Genomic DNA, 14212 nt, shown 5'->3' on the forward strand with positions numbered 1-14212 from the left:
CCTCAAAGCAGGCATAAGAAGACAGACCAATAAACAACACCACAAGCAGTTTGTCCTTTCACTCTTTTATTCCATAACCTGGCAAAGCACCACATACAGTATGACCTTAATAAACTGTGTGATTATTTTGGTAACCGGGATGATGATGATGCCAAATTCTATTCTCTAGTGTTAGTGTGACTGAGTCTTTAAGTTTCTCAGCACTTCTAGTTTGTGCTTCTATATATTCTGATGTGGGACAGCTACAGCCTTGCTAAAGCTCTGCAAGGAAGAGAGAGAGCACCAGGCAACAGCTCTGATCCCCAGGCCCTAAACAAGAGTCACACAGGTGAGTGTGCCTGTCCATTAACCTTGTGTCAACCTAAGTGTGAAGCCAGACAGTTCTAACTTCTGAAGCTTTACCAGAGCCTCATTATATCCAGTTGTATTTCTTCTATTTACAGAGGGCAGGGAAATAGGCCAAGGTGTGGCTCACGGCACAACTTACACTCTCCTCATATTTTTAGTTAAATGGGTAGAGTTTATGCATAGGATGGTTACAACTGATTGTAACCTACAAATGCAGAGCATAGAAAAAGAAATGTCATGTTCTTTTAGGCAACCAGGTCCAAGATATAGGAAGGCAGCAGCCATTCAAGGCAGGGGCAGAAGTGTGTGTGCGAAGGGTGCTTGGGTGGCTTAGTCGGTTAAGCACCTGACTTTGGCTCAGGTCATGATCTCATGGTTCATGAATTTGAGCCCTGCATGAGGCTCTGTGCTGACAGCTCAGAGCCTGGAGCCTGCTTCGGATTCTGTGTCTCGCTCTTTGTCTGTCCCTCTCCCACTCACACTATGTCTGTCTGTCTGTCTGTCTCTCTCTCTCAAAATAAATAAGCATTAAAAAAAGTGTGTGTGCACATGAGCAATATGCATTTGTCAGAGGCCACTTTGGGGGCCTAGGCACCGCTCACATTAAAGGCTAAACTTGTTTCCTTTATTTAGAATTCAACCTCTCTCTGTGTCTGACTTATTCTACTTTTTTCTCTTAACATGCCTATAACTCCTCCGCACCCAAACACTAATTGTTTTCAGTACTGGTAATTAAGTAATTAATAAAACTTGACTGTGAGGTAAATAAATATTAATAGTACCTATTGTGTTGGAAAACATAATCATTCTCATCTGCAGGTGAAGAAATGCAAGTAGAAACACACAAGTGAGGGTTTGCAAGAAAGGAGACCTGTAAGGAATAGCACTGATGATTTTTTTGCAGCAAAACTGAGATACCTTGAAACAGTTCTTCAGATGGGTGAAAAGAAAAAGACACACACACACACACACACACACACATCAAGCTATTCTATAGAGATTTTTGGTACAGGTGCCCAAATTTCAATGGCCATTACTGTTACTTAAGATGGTAAAAGTTCATTTAGCAGGGACACGAATTATTGACCTGGAAAACTGTTCATTGCTCTTGGCTCATCTAGATCAGCACATGGCAGAGGGGGAAATAGAAGGCTTTAGGAATGTGACTGTGGTCTTAACGATCATTGACAAACAGAATTGAGCTGGTCTGAGAATCTGTTGACATAAAAGCTCATAATCGCCTACATTGTTCTAAATTCTTGTTCTCTTTACTTAAGTCATGGATGGTAAGTGATGTCAGATAGTTATTATCTTAAGAAAATGTATTAAAAACCATGGATGTGTGCCCATGTGCACACACATAAGCACAACCAGACTGGGCAGATGTAAAGAGCACGAGAGAAAAACAGTAATTTCTCTTACCACTACAGTGAGGCCTAGGCTGACATAAAGGGACATATGACACATATCGGCTGGCTACAAGAACCATTATTCTGACCCTGACAGTTATAGAGGTGAGACCTAGACTATCCTTCTGGTAAGGCGTTAGAAACAAATGAATTCTTCTCTGCTTAGATGCTGTCACTGGTTCACAGTGGGGGCTGGGCCACCTGTTCTCTCTCACATCCTTCTTTTTCTTTTTTCCTAGCATGTTCCAGGCCTCAAGATGAGTACCCCACTGAAAATATAGGGTTGTGTCTTCTGAAATGAGAAAGAGGCCTTATATAAAATTTTATTTGGGGGAAAATGATGCCAACAGTTTGACTACATTTAATCTCACATAAGAAAGTACATGGGTCTTTAGGTCAAGAAAATAGCCAGAGCTGTTTTCCTTGCAATCTGTGCATGTCACTAACAATTGAAAATAGTAAGAGAGTAAAGCTGAATATGAGGGCAAAATATACTGAGCAATACTGGTCTAAAGGACCCTGTGTGTCTTCATGATCTCAAACCATAACTTCCCTGGAGTATCCATACACTATAATCCTGGTAAGTTTCATCTGCATCTGGGGCTAAAGAAGATTCTGGATCTACTTCTATATAGTACCTATGAGTATAGCTGCTTTAATGCATTTAGAGCTAAACCATTATCCATTGAAGTCAATTTAATAACATGTTGACTGCTTAGGAGTAGGACAGATACTGACATCACTAGAGTATTGTTGAAAACTATATCTGATTTTATCATGCAAAAATGATACTATAGTGGTAAAACTGTTTCAGATGGAATGCATATCATGGGAATACACATCAGATTGGGAGTTAGGGGTCTGGACTCTGGTCCTCATTACCCGTACGACCTTGAAGATGTAATTTATTCTGGTTTTGTCTCCGTTCCTTTACCTGTAAACCGAGCGACTGCACAAAACAGGGCTTTCAAGAGAATGCAAGTCTCAGCTGCTTCGTGAGATGGCTTTTCAAGTGTCATCTAATTCCTTCCCTGAAGCTTAATGGCCACCACACCTACCTGCTTCTCCTTGTAACAGTCCTTCTCAGGGGCTGTCACTGATATATCCCTATCTTTTCCTAAGATGCCAAGACTTCTGTAAAAAGAAAAGTCCTTTCTCAGACTAACCAAGGGCCTCAACATCAAATATCTAAAAGGCACGGCAGATAACAGAGATGTGTGCCTGCATCAGGCCAGCCCTAATGAACAGGGAGTCGTTAGTCCTGTGGCAAACTGAATACTGCAAGCCTTCATCCCAAAGGCATTTGGATTAGAACATCATTAATCTGGGTGATGGCTGAATAGTTTATGTAATCATAGTAAATTAAGCCCATTACCAAAACTAGTTGACAATCTCAGTATTAGATGCTTGCTGATAAGGTCCCTGGCAAGTGTGAGATTCTAGGGTCCAAAATAAGATGGATTCTGAGAAAGCCCAACTCCAGATTTCCAGAGTCAGTTTTGACTCCAATATATGCTTTGGAGATCCCGCATGGTTTCCTTGCTAGCCAGAACTGGAATGTTCCCAGAAGTTTTAAGAAATCCATTGGCTCCCTCACCTTTTTGTTCTATTTCCTGCGATCTCAACTAATAATTGAATTTCAATCCATCTGTTGATTTCCACAGCCTCATCCCTGGCTGCTGAGCTACAGTGGGGAAAAACAGTAAGTGATCCAATGGAATCTTGGGGGCTGAACACCGCAAAAGGAAGCGGATGGATTTGGAGTGTAATAACCTTAGGCTGAACATATGGGCTTTGCCACTTCCTGCAATCAGAGCTACGGGAGCACTATTTCCTTAGTCCTATCTTAATGGGGTTGCGGTGAGAACAAAATGACTTAGTGCATTTAAAGTGCTAGACGTGAGGTAGGAGTCCTTGTAAGTGCACAGTAAATACGAACATATCCTCTCCAGGGGACTGGATCCTGCACACACCAGAACCAGCCAGGTAGACACAGGTGGCCTGACTGCCCCTCCACAAGGGATATATGTAGAAGTTTGGAGTTCTTTCAGACACAAGCTACAGAACTCTGTTTTGCATCTACCCAGTGGCTGCACTGCTGGATTCTACCACACAGAACCTTATGCCGTGTAGGGAAAGAAAACAAAAAACACCATGTAAATAGTTGCTTACTCGAAAGAACATGCAGACAAAGCTGAAGTTGATATGCTGGAAAATGGCTACAAGAAAAAAGATTTTCTTCCAAGTTTGGTGATAGTGGCAAAAACATAACAAAACAAAACAGAAAAATCTATGGCAGTAAAGAACCTAGGACAGTTACATTTTCAGTGAGTGTAATTGACTTAATGAAGATAAAATATATTTCAGACAGGAATTTGAGGTGAGCCTGAATTATTGATTCACTTGCACTTGTAGCCTTGGACCTATGATTTGGAGTCATAAATGGAAGTGAGCTGGGTTTAATATTGTCACTTTAGCTTTATTGATCTAAAGGATGGACAATCTGCTGTCTTAAGGGAATCCACAGGTTTCTGAGATAAATTGAATTACTTGACTAGAACAGTATATGTACATTTAACAGAAAGCGATAAGTTCGTGGAAATAAAATTTTTTATCAGTATTGGGAAAAAGAAGTACATTGTTATTTCAAGATGCTTATCTCGACCAATTCATGAGATGCCAGAAAAATGCTTCTTTGGTTGTTCGTGGTAGATTTTCTTTGTGTCATAACAAAACAATAAACTCTAAAACTGCATGGTTATGACTGTAATTTCACCTCAAAACAAATTTTTTTTGTGTGACTTGGATAAATCACTCAAGATTTCTGCTTTCACTCTGTGCCAGCTACAACCTCTTTAGAATCAGTTTTTTTCATCTGCATTTGGAGTACATTTTATTTCCTATATCATGCTCTTAATTAAAAAGAAATCTGAGTCCTTTTGTAGCAATTTTACGGTCCCTATAAAAACCAGGAAGCACACGTTTCTGCAGAACATGATTCTTTTGGAATCCTGGAAACTCCTGGCATCTCTTTTTGCCTCAGAGTGTCCCCGAGGTATACTATCTCACACGGCACCATGTCTTGTATGTCTTATTGCTTAACGGTACCAAGGTAGATTTATCTGTTTACTAGTTATTACTTGGATTTGTGTAGCTATTTTTTTGTGGCTGACCTGAAGGTCCCATTTTCCTTTATATTGTATCTGATGGCTTCCTTTTCTCTTTCCTGAGGCACTGTTAAAAAAGATGGGCACGAGAAGGTTTCAACAGTTATACGTAGAGCTCTCAACAATGATTCCTTCATTCCTAGGTTTGTAATTAAATGAGCAAAGAGTTTCCACCAGGAGGAAAGCAAATGACAAATTAAAGCCTTTGAAAAAGAAAAAAAAATCAAATATGTTGTGACAGAAATTGTGAGATGCACAAAAAAAATCTGTTTTTCCCACTTTTCCACAATACTATGACAGTCAATTTTCAGCTGGGCACATACCCAGGATAAAGGCTTCATTGTCAGCTTCCTTAGGTGTGGCTGTGTGACTAAGGTCTGTTCAAGGAGATGTAAATAGGGAGGTAAGAAAGCTTTTGGAAGTCTCTCTTAAAAGGCAGCTAGTGTGTGCCCTTTACCTTCATTTGTTTCAGCTTTCCCTCCTTCCTGATGGCTGGAATGGGGATGTGTTGGCTGGAGCTAAGCAGCCATTTTGGACCGTGAGGTGACCTTGGGAATGAAGGTCATATTCCACAGAATAACAAGATAGAAACCAGATACCCCATGGAATTTATGGAGCAGAGTCACTGTATCAACCCTATACTGCCTACCTATAGATTTAGATATGAAAAAGAAATAATAGCTTAGGTTGTTTAAGTTACCACTATTTTGGAAATCTGTTACTCACACTGGAACCTAATTCAACCTAATAGGTGTACTTAAATCTCTTTATTTATGTGATATTAATGCAAAATCTGAACCAGTTAAAATCATTTGAAACAGAAAGCCATGATATTTTAACAAAAGTAGTTGAGAAGAAAATCTAGCAAAAAATATTATCACAAGACCTCCGTAGTGTAAATTAAAAATGATATTTATTTACGTATCTCCATGAGAAGTGGTCAAGCCCTAATAAAATTATGTTTAATGAAAAAAAATTAAAATGTCACAAATTATTTTGCTATCATTAACCATGTATTCCAGAATATGCCACATGATCTAAGATTTTCTTTTACAGAGGAAGTCCCCATCTCACAGAGAGGTAATTCAGAATACACAGAGAGGTAATTTCAGATTTAGTAATCTGAAAGAACTAGAATTTAGCTTCTGAAAAACACTATAGAAAGAGATGGAAAAGTTTCAATAAAATGGACCAAAACAGCCAAATTTGAGCAATTATCTCCCTCTACCCATTCTGCCAAACACATGATTGATCTTCATACTATCTGAAGCCAGAATAGGGACATGGCATAGGAGAAGACACACAAATCTCATGCTCAAAAATCATCACTTGTTTTTATCCTTCAACTTTACTGGGGAATAATTGACAAATATAACTGTATATGTTTAAAGTGTAAAATGTGATGATGTGCTACACCTTACAGGGTGGGATGATTACCAAGATCAAAATAACTAACACATCCACACCTCGCAGTAGTTTCTTTGTTTGGCGGTGAGAATGCTTAAAATCTACTGTCAGCATCTTTCAAGTATGTAACACTGCCATTTTTTTTTCCATTTACCATGAGCCAATCCCTATAGGAACTCCCCTATGTGCTTTCTTTCAAAGAACGGCCACTGCAGTTCTGGGAGGGGGGAAATGTTATCCCCACTCTACAGAAGAGGAACTAAGACCCAGAAAAATTAAATAATTTCCCCAACCTCTAAGACCTCTTCCCTGAATTTTAGGCTTCTGTTAATGCTGTCCATGAAGGCTATTCATTTTATAGGAATTGGAAGAATCCACTGATATATTTAATGTCTGTATTTACCAAATAAATGGGTGCATGGTAATCTTTCATCTTCTATTACTTTACCAAGAGTTTGAATTTTAGGATTCTATTGGTCACTGATGTTACTTTGTATGCCCATCTAAAACACACACAATTTTAACCTAAGTGAATAAATAGAAAAGTATTGCATCTATCAATCACAATTTCCTAGTTTGACAATATGAGTTCCAACCTATTCACATAAGTACCTTGAAAATAATAAGTCAGAAAGTGACCTACCTTTTGAGTGAGCAGAGCTTGCACAACTTGGTTGGCTACCTTTAAAAAATAAAGAAAGAGTTGCCATTTATAATAATGAGACTTTAGATGCATAGACTCTAATTTACCAATGTGTTTCCCACAGCTTATTCTACCTAATTAGCTCCTTATTTGCCTCTTTCCTCCCCATGTAGAGAACCTGATTATTTTCATAATAGGCCTATCCTTCTAGGTAATATTTTGCTTTTTTCCAAAGGTGACCTTGTTGCTAATTAAGATGGTTAGGTTGGAAAGATCATTCATACCTTGACTTCCACATTTCCATATTTGGAAAAATAATATCCTTTCATATGTAAAGTACTCCAAGAAGGCTAAAAAATGATACAGTGTAAAACACAATCCTAATTATCTGTACACAATGTCTACACTTTGCTGATTTACAATGTCCTTTGCCTCTCCTTCCTATACTTCTGCTGTGTGACTATTTCACTATTTAAAATGACTTGGAATAGAGATAGGTTTGAATGGTGAAGGATGAGAGCAAATCATCATTGTATCTATGTTCTTCTTACATCCCCCATATCTTAATTTGTGCCATCCTTTTGTCACTGCTACCAAGACCAGAGTCTGATAGTTGGTGACTCTTGTATCTATTTCCCCCTTTCTACTAAGTAATAAACTCTGATTTTTCGGCTGAGTACATTCAAATACATACCCTACCCTTCCTTGTAGCTAAGTGTCACTTTGTGACAAGCTTCCGACTGATGAGTTATAACTAGACTTTTCTTGGGCTTATAGAAAGTATCTAAGAAGAAGAGGGCTCACCCTTCTTCTTCCTTTTCCTGTCTGGGATATAAAACTGATAGCTGGAACCTCAGCAGCTACCTTGACAGTGAAAGTCACTGAGCCTGGCCCTGATGATACAGGGAGTTAGTTGCACTATCTCTGTACTTCTATGAGAGAGGAAACATAAATGTCTACTTTTTTTTTTTTTTAGTTTACTCCAATATGCAAACATATGGAGTTCTAACTCATATATTAACATAACCCTAGTTTTTTTTCAGGTATCAGGGAGGTTAGGGCAGTAGGAGAAGCTCTCCTCAGTAGAAGCCCCTCTCAGCCCAAGAAGGTGAATCTTGATTAATTTAAACCAAACACAGCAATTCCATTTAATGAATGGTTTAGGAGTGGGTATGTGCACCATTCCAGCCAAGGGCCTCATATAAAACTAGCAACATGTCTCTGGTATTTTGAAGATCTGGCATTTTCTCTAGATAACCATTCATAATTTCTCTGTGCATTTGTGCTAACATTTCTTTTTCACCTGCAGGTTTCAAAAACACCATATAGGAAACCACTCACTAAACTTGACCATAACCTTGAAACTATGTACCCATATAGCTACTATTGATGAAATTAAGGCGGGCAGGTGAATTACACAGTGTTTTTCAGGTAGTACATAAACTGTATACACTTAATGTGATCACTGAAACTTATAGCATTGAAGAGCAATATTTAAATGTCTTAGACATCAGGAGAATGTCTAATGTCTCATTCCTTTCTTCCTTCATTTATTTAGTATAAATATGTAGAGTATTTGCAAAGCTAGATGACTGGAATGTGTTCCTTGGTTCAAAGAGAATATAACTAGTAGGAAGTTGGCAAGAACACAATTATAACACAGTGTGATAGGCATGTAATCATCTTGGTAATTCTCACATTCAACCAAAGCCTGACGGACACGCTTTCATTTTTTTCTCTTGATAACCTATTTATTTTTGGTGATACTCAACTATGTGTGCTTGTTCTCCTGTCTAGTATAGTGGAACAGATTAGGGTAAGAATGTTTTCATGGAGCTTAATTGTTTCTTTACTCAATATTGACAAAGTAGTGCATCCTTAATGACAGTTGGCTACCAATAAGTCTCACAGAAAATTAAAATACAGGCTGTCATCAACTGTGGTTCGGAGGCATTCACAGCACAAGCAGTAAATGATTAAAATCAGATTACCTATAATTGATTAGTTGGACTGTAGGCAGAAGAGGTTTTTTTTTTTTCTATCAGAATCCTTGCCAAATTTACATTGCTGATATTAAGCAAATTAGAGAGACCTTTCATTAAAACTAAATATAGTTTTGAAATAAAAGCATTATTGATTTATTTTTTTGAAGTCCATCCCAAGTCAAAGAAACATATGTAAGGAATCTCACAGACAAAATTAAACTGTATTTTCCTTAACTGGTACTTTTTTCTTTTTCCTTTATCATTTAATTTATACATGATCATAACAGTGATAAATGTTATTCAGCCTTACAAATTGACCAATAGTGTCATCTTGAAAATCTTTCAGTTTTTAAACATTCATTCCAATTCGTAAGTCACTGAGAATTTAAAGTCAAACTGGAGGTCATCCATTTTATTCTTGGCAAATTAAAAAAAAAAAAAAACAATACAACAACAGAAGAATTCAACTATTCACGCAGCCTGAATCAGGAACAAGGCACCCAAATTAATTCATACCATAAATAATTTAATGCTTTTGGATCTCAAACTTTGGATTTGATTTACAGTCTCATAAAACTGCCTAATATCAATATTTTCTTTCCTTTCTCCAAACTGGTCCCTCACTTAAACCGGGCTGTGGAACAGTGGTCACATAAAATAGCTCTCTCCATGATTTAACGGGAGACATAAATGAATATCCTAACTGTAACAGCCCGCAGGAGGAAATACGTTCTATCTTTGCAATCCGAGTATGATGCCCTATAGGCTCCATCTCTGACACAGCTCCTACTGGCAGGTACTTTGGACAATTGCTCTACCTAATAATTGAACAAAGATACACGAATGCATTATTTCTTTACCTACTGACATGGGGTTATATTACCCAGAAGGACTCGCAGGTCCTCTGCAGAAGAGCAGGCCGGTTTGTACAAATGCTTTCCCGGGTACTGTCTATAAAGACAGTTTCCTGGGTTTCATTACTACTTTCAACAGCCAGCTTCCCCGAAGCATCCATAGAACAGCTGTTTGGAGCTTGCGCCTGCAACCTCTAATAGGTTCACAAGATGACCCCTGGAATGGGCTCCTGCCCTCATCATAGAATTACGCCCTTAGCACTTGGGTTGCAAATAATCACACACCCACAGGCCCAGCTAATGAGAACAAATAACTTCCAGTGTCACCTGACAGCTTTTCTCTCCAAAGAAAGGAAAAATAGCAGCTGGGCTGGGCCAAGGGGACTTGAGACACACTGAGCAAAGCTGACAGTCCTTAAGCCTCTGGCTTGTTTTACAACCTGTCTTAGGCTCTCTGTGGAGACCTCCCTGCTCTGCCTCAGTGGAGCAGGACTATAGGGGAGCCCGAGATGCCAAGGAGAGAGCCCAGGTACCTCTCTTTTCCCCTGGGTAAGAATTCTCTCAGACAAGCCAGCCCCTCTGATACCGGGCTCATCTTCCACCCACACAAGTCTTTGTTCTTCTTCTTCTCCAGCAGGCTTCCAGGTGGCAAATCCCACCCCCAGTCCCCTGTTGCCGCTGCACTCCCCAGGAAGCAGGTGGGCAGAGGGAGGAGTCAGGGCTGTGGTATTGTCTGCTCTTACTTTCAAAATCATCCCTGAGGCTGGATGCGAAGTCACACTGGTGTGGAATAAACCACACTTATTCCAAGACGGAGCCAATCCTCACCACATCCAGAGGACAGCCAGGGCTGGGTCAAGGGTGGTAGAATGAGAAACTCAAAATGTACCAAGCTCTGACAGGGCTCCTCCTGCCTCACAGTCCTGCTTTCATCCTTGCAGGTGCTATTTTATCACGCAGAGCAAGTGTCCTACCGGCACGCCCCTTTAAAAACCTTGTTAAGAAAGGACAAGTTTTGGAAATTGTGCTTTGGAGAAATTTTCAATGCTTCTGAGTTTGATTTATCATACTGAGACAGCTGGGGGTGAGCGAGTGGAGTCTTGGGCAGAATCACGAGCAGGACTTGGGTTCAAATGCTGCCCGCGTTAATTATACACTGATATGTATGGGGGAGGGGGGGCAGCTTAACTCTATACATCTATGGAGGAGGGGGAACTGACTACCTCTCAAGTTGTGAAAAGTGCATGAGATGATAACTATAACCGGAAAAACCACCGTGGACAGTATCTGATAAAAAAGCAGTCACCCAATGAAAGTTAAATCTGAATCTGAACATTTGAACTTCAAAGACTAAAATGCATTTTCGGGTAAGTAGTTAATGAAGAATGGTTTGAGAATAAAAGATGTTATTTACATAGGAATGAAGTGTTTGCATGTGTGTGTTTATAATATGCATGTATAAATATGAATCACTAAGTACCTATATTATTTATTTGCTCTGTAAAATACTGGGAGTGGGAGAAAATCATCTAAATGTGTATGTGGGATTGCAGGGAAAATTAACTGGGAAATTAATTTGGGGCTGGTAATCTCCATTCATTAATGTAGTCATTCAACAAATACACATCAAGTGCATCATATGGGCTACAGATTATGCCGGATCTTGGAGAAATAATGGTGAATAGAACACGGGTGCTGCTTCATGGTGGTTAGACTCTGGAGCAGACACAAGAGGTCCCTTATCTGTTGATTTCCTGGTCCATTCTTGCAATGGGCATTTGAAGCATGTGAAAGCCACAAGCAGGATCATCCCCCATCTCCATCTATAAGACACTGCTTTTCAAGATTCCTTAGGACCCAAGCGAGGGACACGCACTGAGAATGTCTGATGATTCCACAAGTCCTGGCTTACAGCATGGGAATCAGAGAGGAAGGTCAGAACTGCTCTTAACAACGTGCTATTGCCTTTATTTAGCCTTGGTTTAAAAGAAATTCTGGGGCTTCTTTTTTTCTTTTACTGAACTACCTCCAAAGTCGAGTTTTTCCTGCCATTGTGCTCTGAAATAGCACAGAAAAGTCAAAGACCTCAAATGTGGATCCTCACTGACTATAAGGAACTCGCCCTATTCTGATGGTTTGAAGAGGAAGGCAGGTTCTCTAACTTCTGTGTGCAAAGGCTCTGCCTGGGAAGTCTGTTAGGTTGCCAATTTCCTCACACTCCATTCTGCTTGGATTTTCAGCTATTTAACTGAGTGAGGTATGAGGATCTGCACTTATTTTTATTTTTTTCTGTGTCAATTTTATTTATTTTTCAAATTTTTATTTAAATTCCAGTTAGTTTTCATATAGTGTACTATTAGTTTCAGGTGTAGAATTTAGTGATTCATCACTTATATGTAACACCCAGTGCTCATTACAAGTGCACTCCTTAATCCCTATTACCCATTTAGCCCATCTCCCCTACCTCTACAACCTCTCCTTGAGTAACCCTCAGTTTGTTCTCTATATTAAGCATCTCCTTTCTGGTTTGTCTCTCTTTTTTCCCTCCTATGTTCATGTATTTTGTTTATAAAATTACACATATTACTGAAATATGATATTTGTCTTTCTCTGACTTATTTGGCTTGGCAGAATACACTCTAGTTCCATCCACGTGGTTGCACATGGCAAGATTTCATTCTTTTTGATGGCTGACTAATATTCCATTACATACATAGACCACATCTTCTTTATCCATTCATCGTCAGTGGACATTTGGGCTCTTTTCATACTTTGGCTATTGTAGATAATGCTGCTATAAACATCCAGATGCATGTATCCCTTTGAATCCTTATTTTTGTATCCTCTGGGTAAATACCTTGTAGTGCAATTGCTGGGTCATGGCGTAGTCCTATTTTTAACTTTTTGGGGAATCTCCATACTGTTTTCCAGACTGGCTGCACCAGTTTGCATTCCCACCAACAGTGTAAGAGGGTTCCCCTTTCTCCACATCCTCACCAACACCTGTTGTTTCCTGTGTTAATTTTAGCCATTTGGACAGGTGTGAGGTGATATCTCATTGTAGATTTGATTTGCATTTCCCTGATGATGAGTGATGTTGAGCATCTTTTAATGTGTCGGTTAGCCATCTGGATGTCTTCTGCAGAAAAATGTCTATTCATGTCTTCTGCCTATTTTTAAATTGAATTATTTGGGGAGGGGGTGTTGATTTTGGATATTAATCCTTTATCAGATATGTCATTTGCAAATATTTTCTCCCATTCTGTCGGTTGCCTTTTAATTTTGTTGATTGTTTCCTTTGCTGTGCAGAGCTTTTTATCTTGATGAGGTCCCAATAGTTCATTTTGCTTCTTTCCTTTGCCACAGAAGATGTATCGAGTGAGAAGTTGCTGTGGCTGATGTCAAAGAGGTTGCTGCCTGTGTTCTCTTCTAGGATTTTGACCTCACATTTAGGTCTTTCATCCATACTGAATTAATTTTTGTATATGGTGTAAGTGGTCTAGTTTCATTCTTCTGCATATTGCTGTCCAGTTCTCCCAGCACCACTTGTTGAAGAGACTGTTTTTTTCCCATAGGATATTCTTTCCTATTTTGTCAAAGATCAGTTGACCATATAGTTGTGTGGCCATTTCTGGGTTTTCTCTTCTCTTCCACTGATCTATGTGTCTGTTTGTGTGCCAGCACCATGCCATCTTGGTGACTACACCTTTGGAATATAGCTTGAAGTCCATAATTATGATGCCTCCACCTTTGTTTTTCTTTTTTCAAGATTGCTTTGGCTATTTGAGGTCTTTTGTGCTTTGAACATCTGCATGTTTAGCAATTGCTGCACATCTTTCTGCAGAATGGGTCCAGAAACACACTTTGACAGGATTTACTTTTTGCTTGCTCAGATACTGTTGAGGAACTAGAAATAACCCAAAATTTCCACATGGGTCTGTTGCTCTTCTATCATCATATCCAAGTTTGGAAGAGCTTCTATCTTCTTACTGACACTTTCTGAAAATGTTCTCTAAAGCATAGCATTCAGAGGGCCTAAGTGCAACTGTTCTTAATCTTGGCTGAATATTGCAACTCCCTGGAGTCTTCAAAATTTCTAACACCTAGGCCCCACTTTAGACTAGAATTGGATCAAAATCTCCAAGGTGAAGCCCAGTTGGCAGTATTCTTAAACCTCCCCAGGTAACTCTGATGTGCAGGTAAGGGTGAGAATCACTTGGACTTCACCTGCTCCAGCTCCTTTGGCTAAAGATGCCCTTTCAGTTCTGTCCCCTTCACTGCTGACCCACCCACTGTCTCTCCTGCTCTTTGGTGACTGTCTTATATGTTCTCAAAGGCCCCAGTGCACCTCATTTTCTGTGTGAGTGTCTCTCATTTCATTCTTCTGTGATTAAGCATC

General features: G+C 39.4%; 1 protein-coding gene across 2 annotated transcripts in view; it reads right to left on the bottom strand.

Annotated features, from left to right (window-relative positions):
- The window catches only part of NCKAP5 (NCK associated protein 5), an 890605-nt gene that overhangs the window by 192625 nt on the left and 683768 nt on the right, over positions 1-14212 (bottom strand). For both annotated transcript variants that reach the window (XM_043576610.1, XM_043576611.1), the window contains exon 9: positions 6975-7013. In XM_043576610.1, the coding sequence (XP_043432545.1) occupies positions 6975-7013 (39 nt within the window). The remainder of the gene's footprint in view (positions 1-6974; positions 7014-14212) is intronic.

This window comes from Prionailurus bengalensis, chromosome C1 (assembly GCF_016509475.1).
Source record: "Prionailurus bengalensis isolate Pbe53 chromosome C1, Fcat_Pben_1.1_paternal_pri, whole genome shotgun sequence".
Taxonomy (NCBI): domain Eukaryota; kingdom Metazoa; phylum Chordata; class Mammalia; order Carnivora; family Felidae; genus Prionailurus; species Prionailurus bengalensis.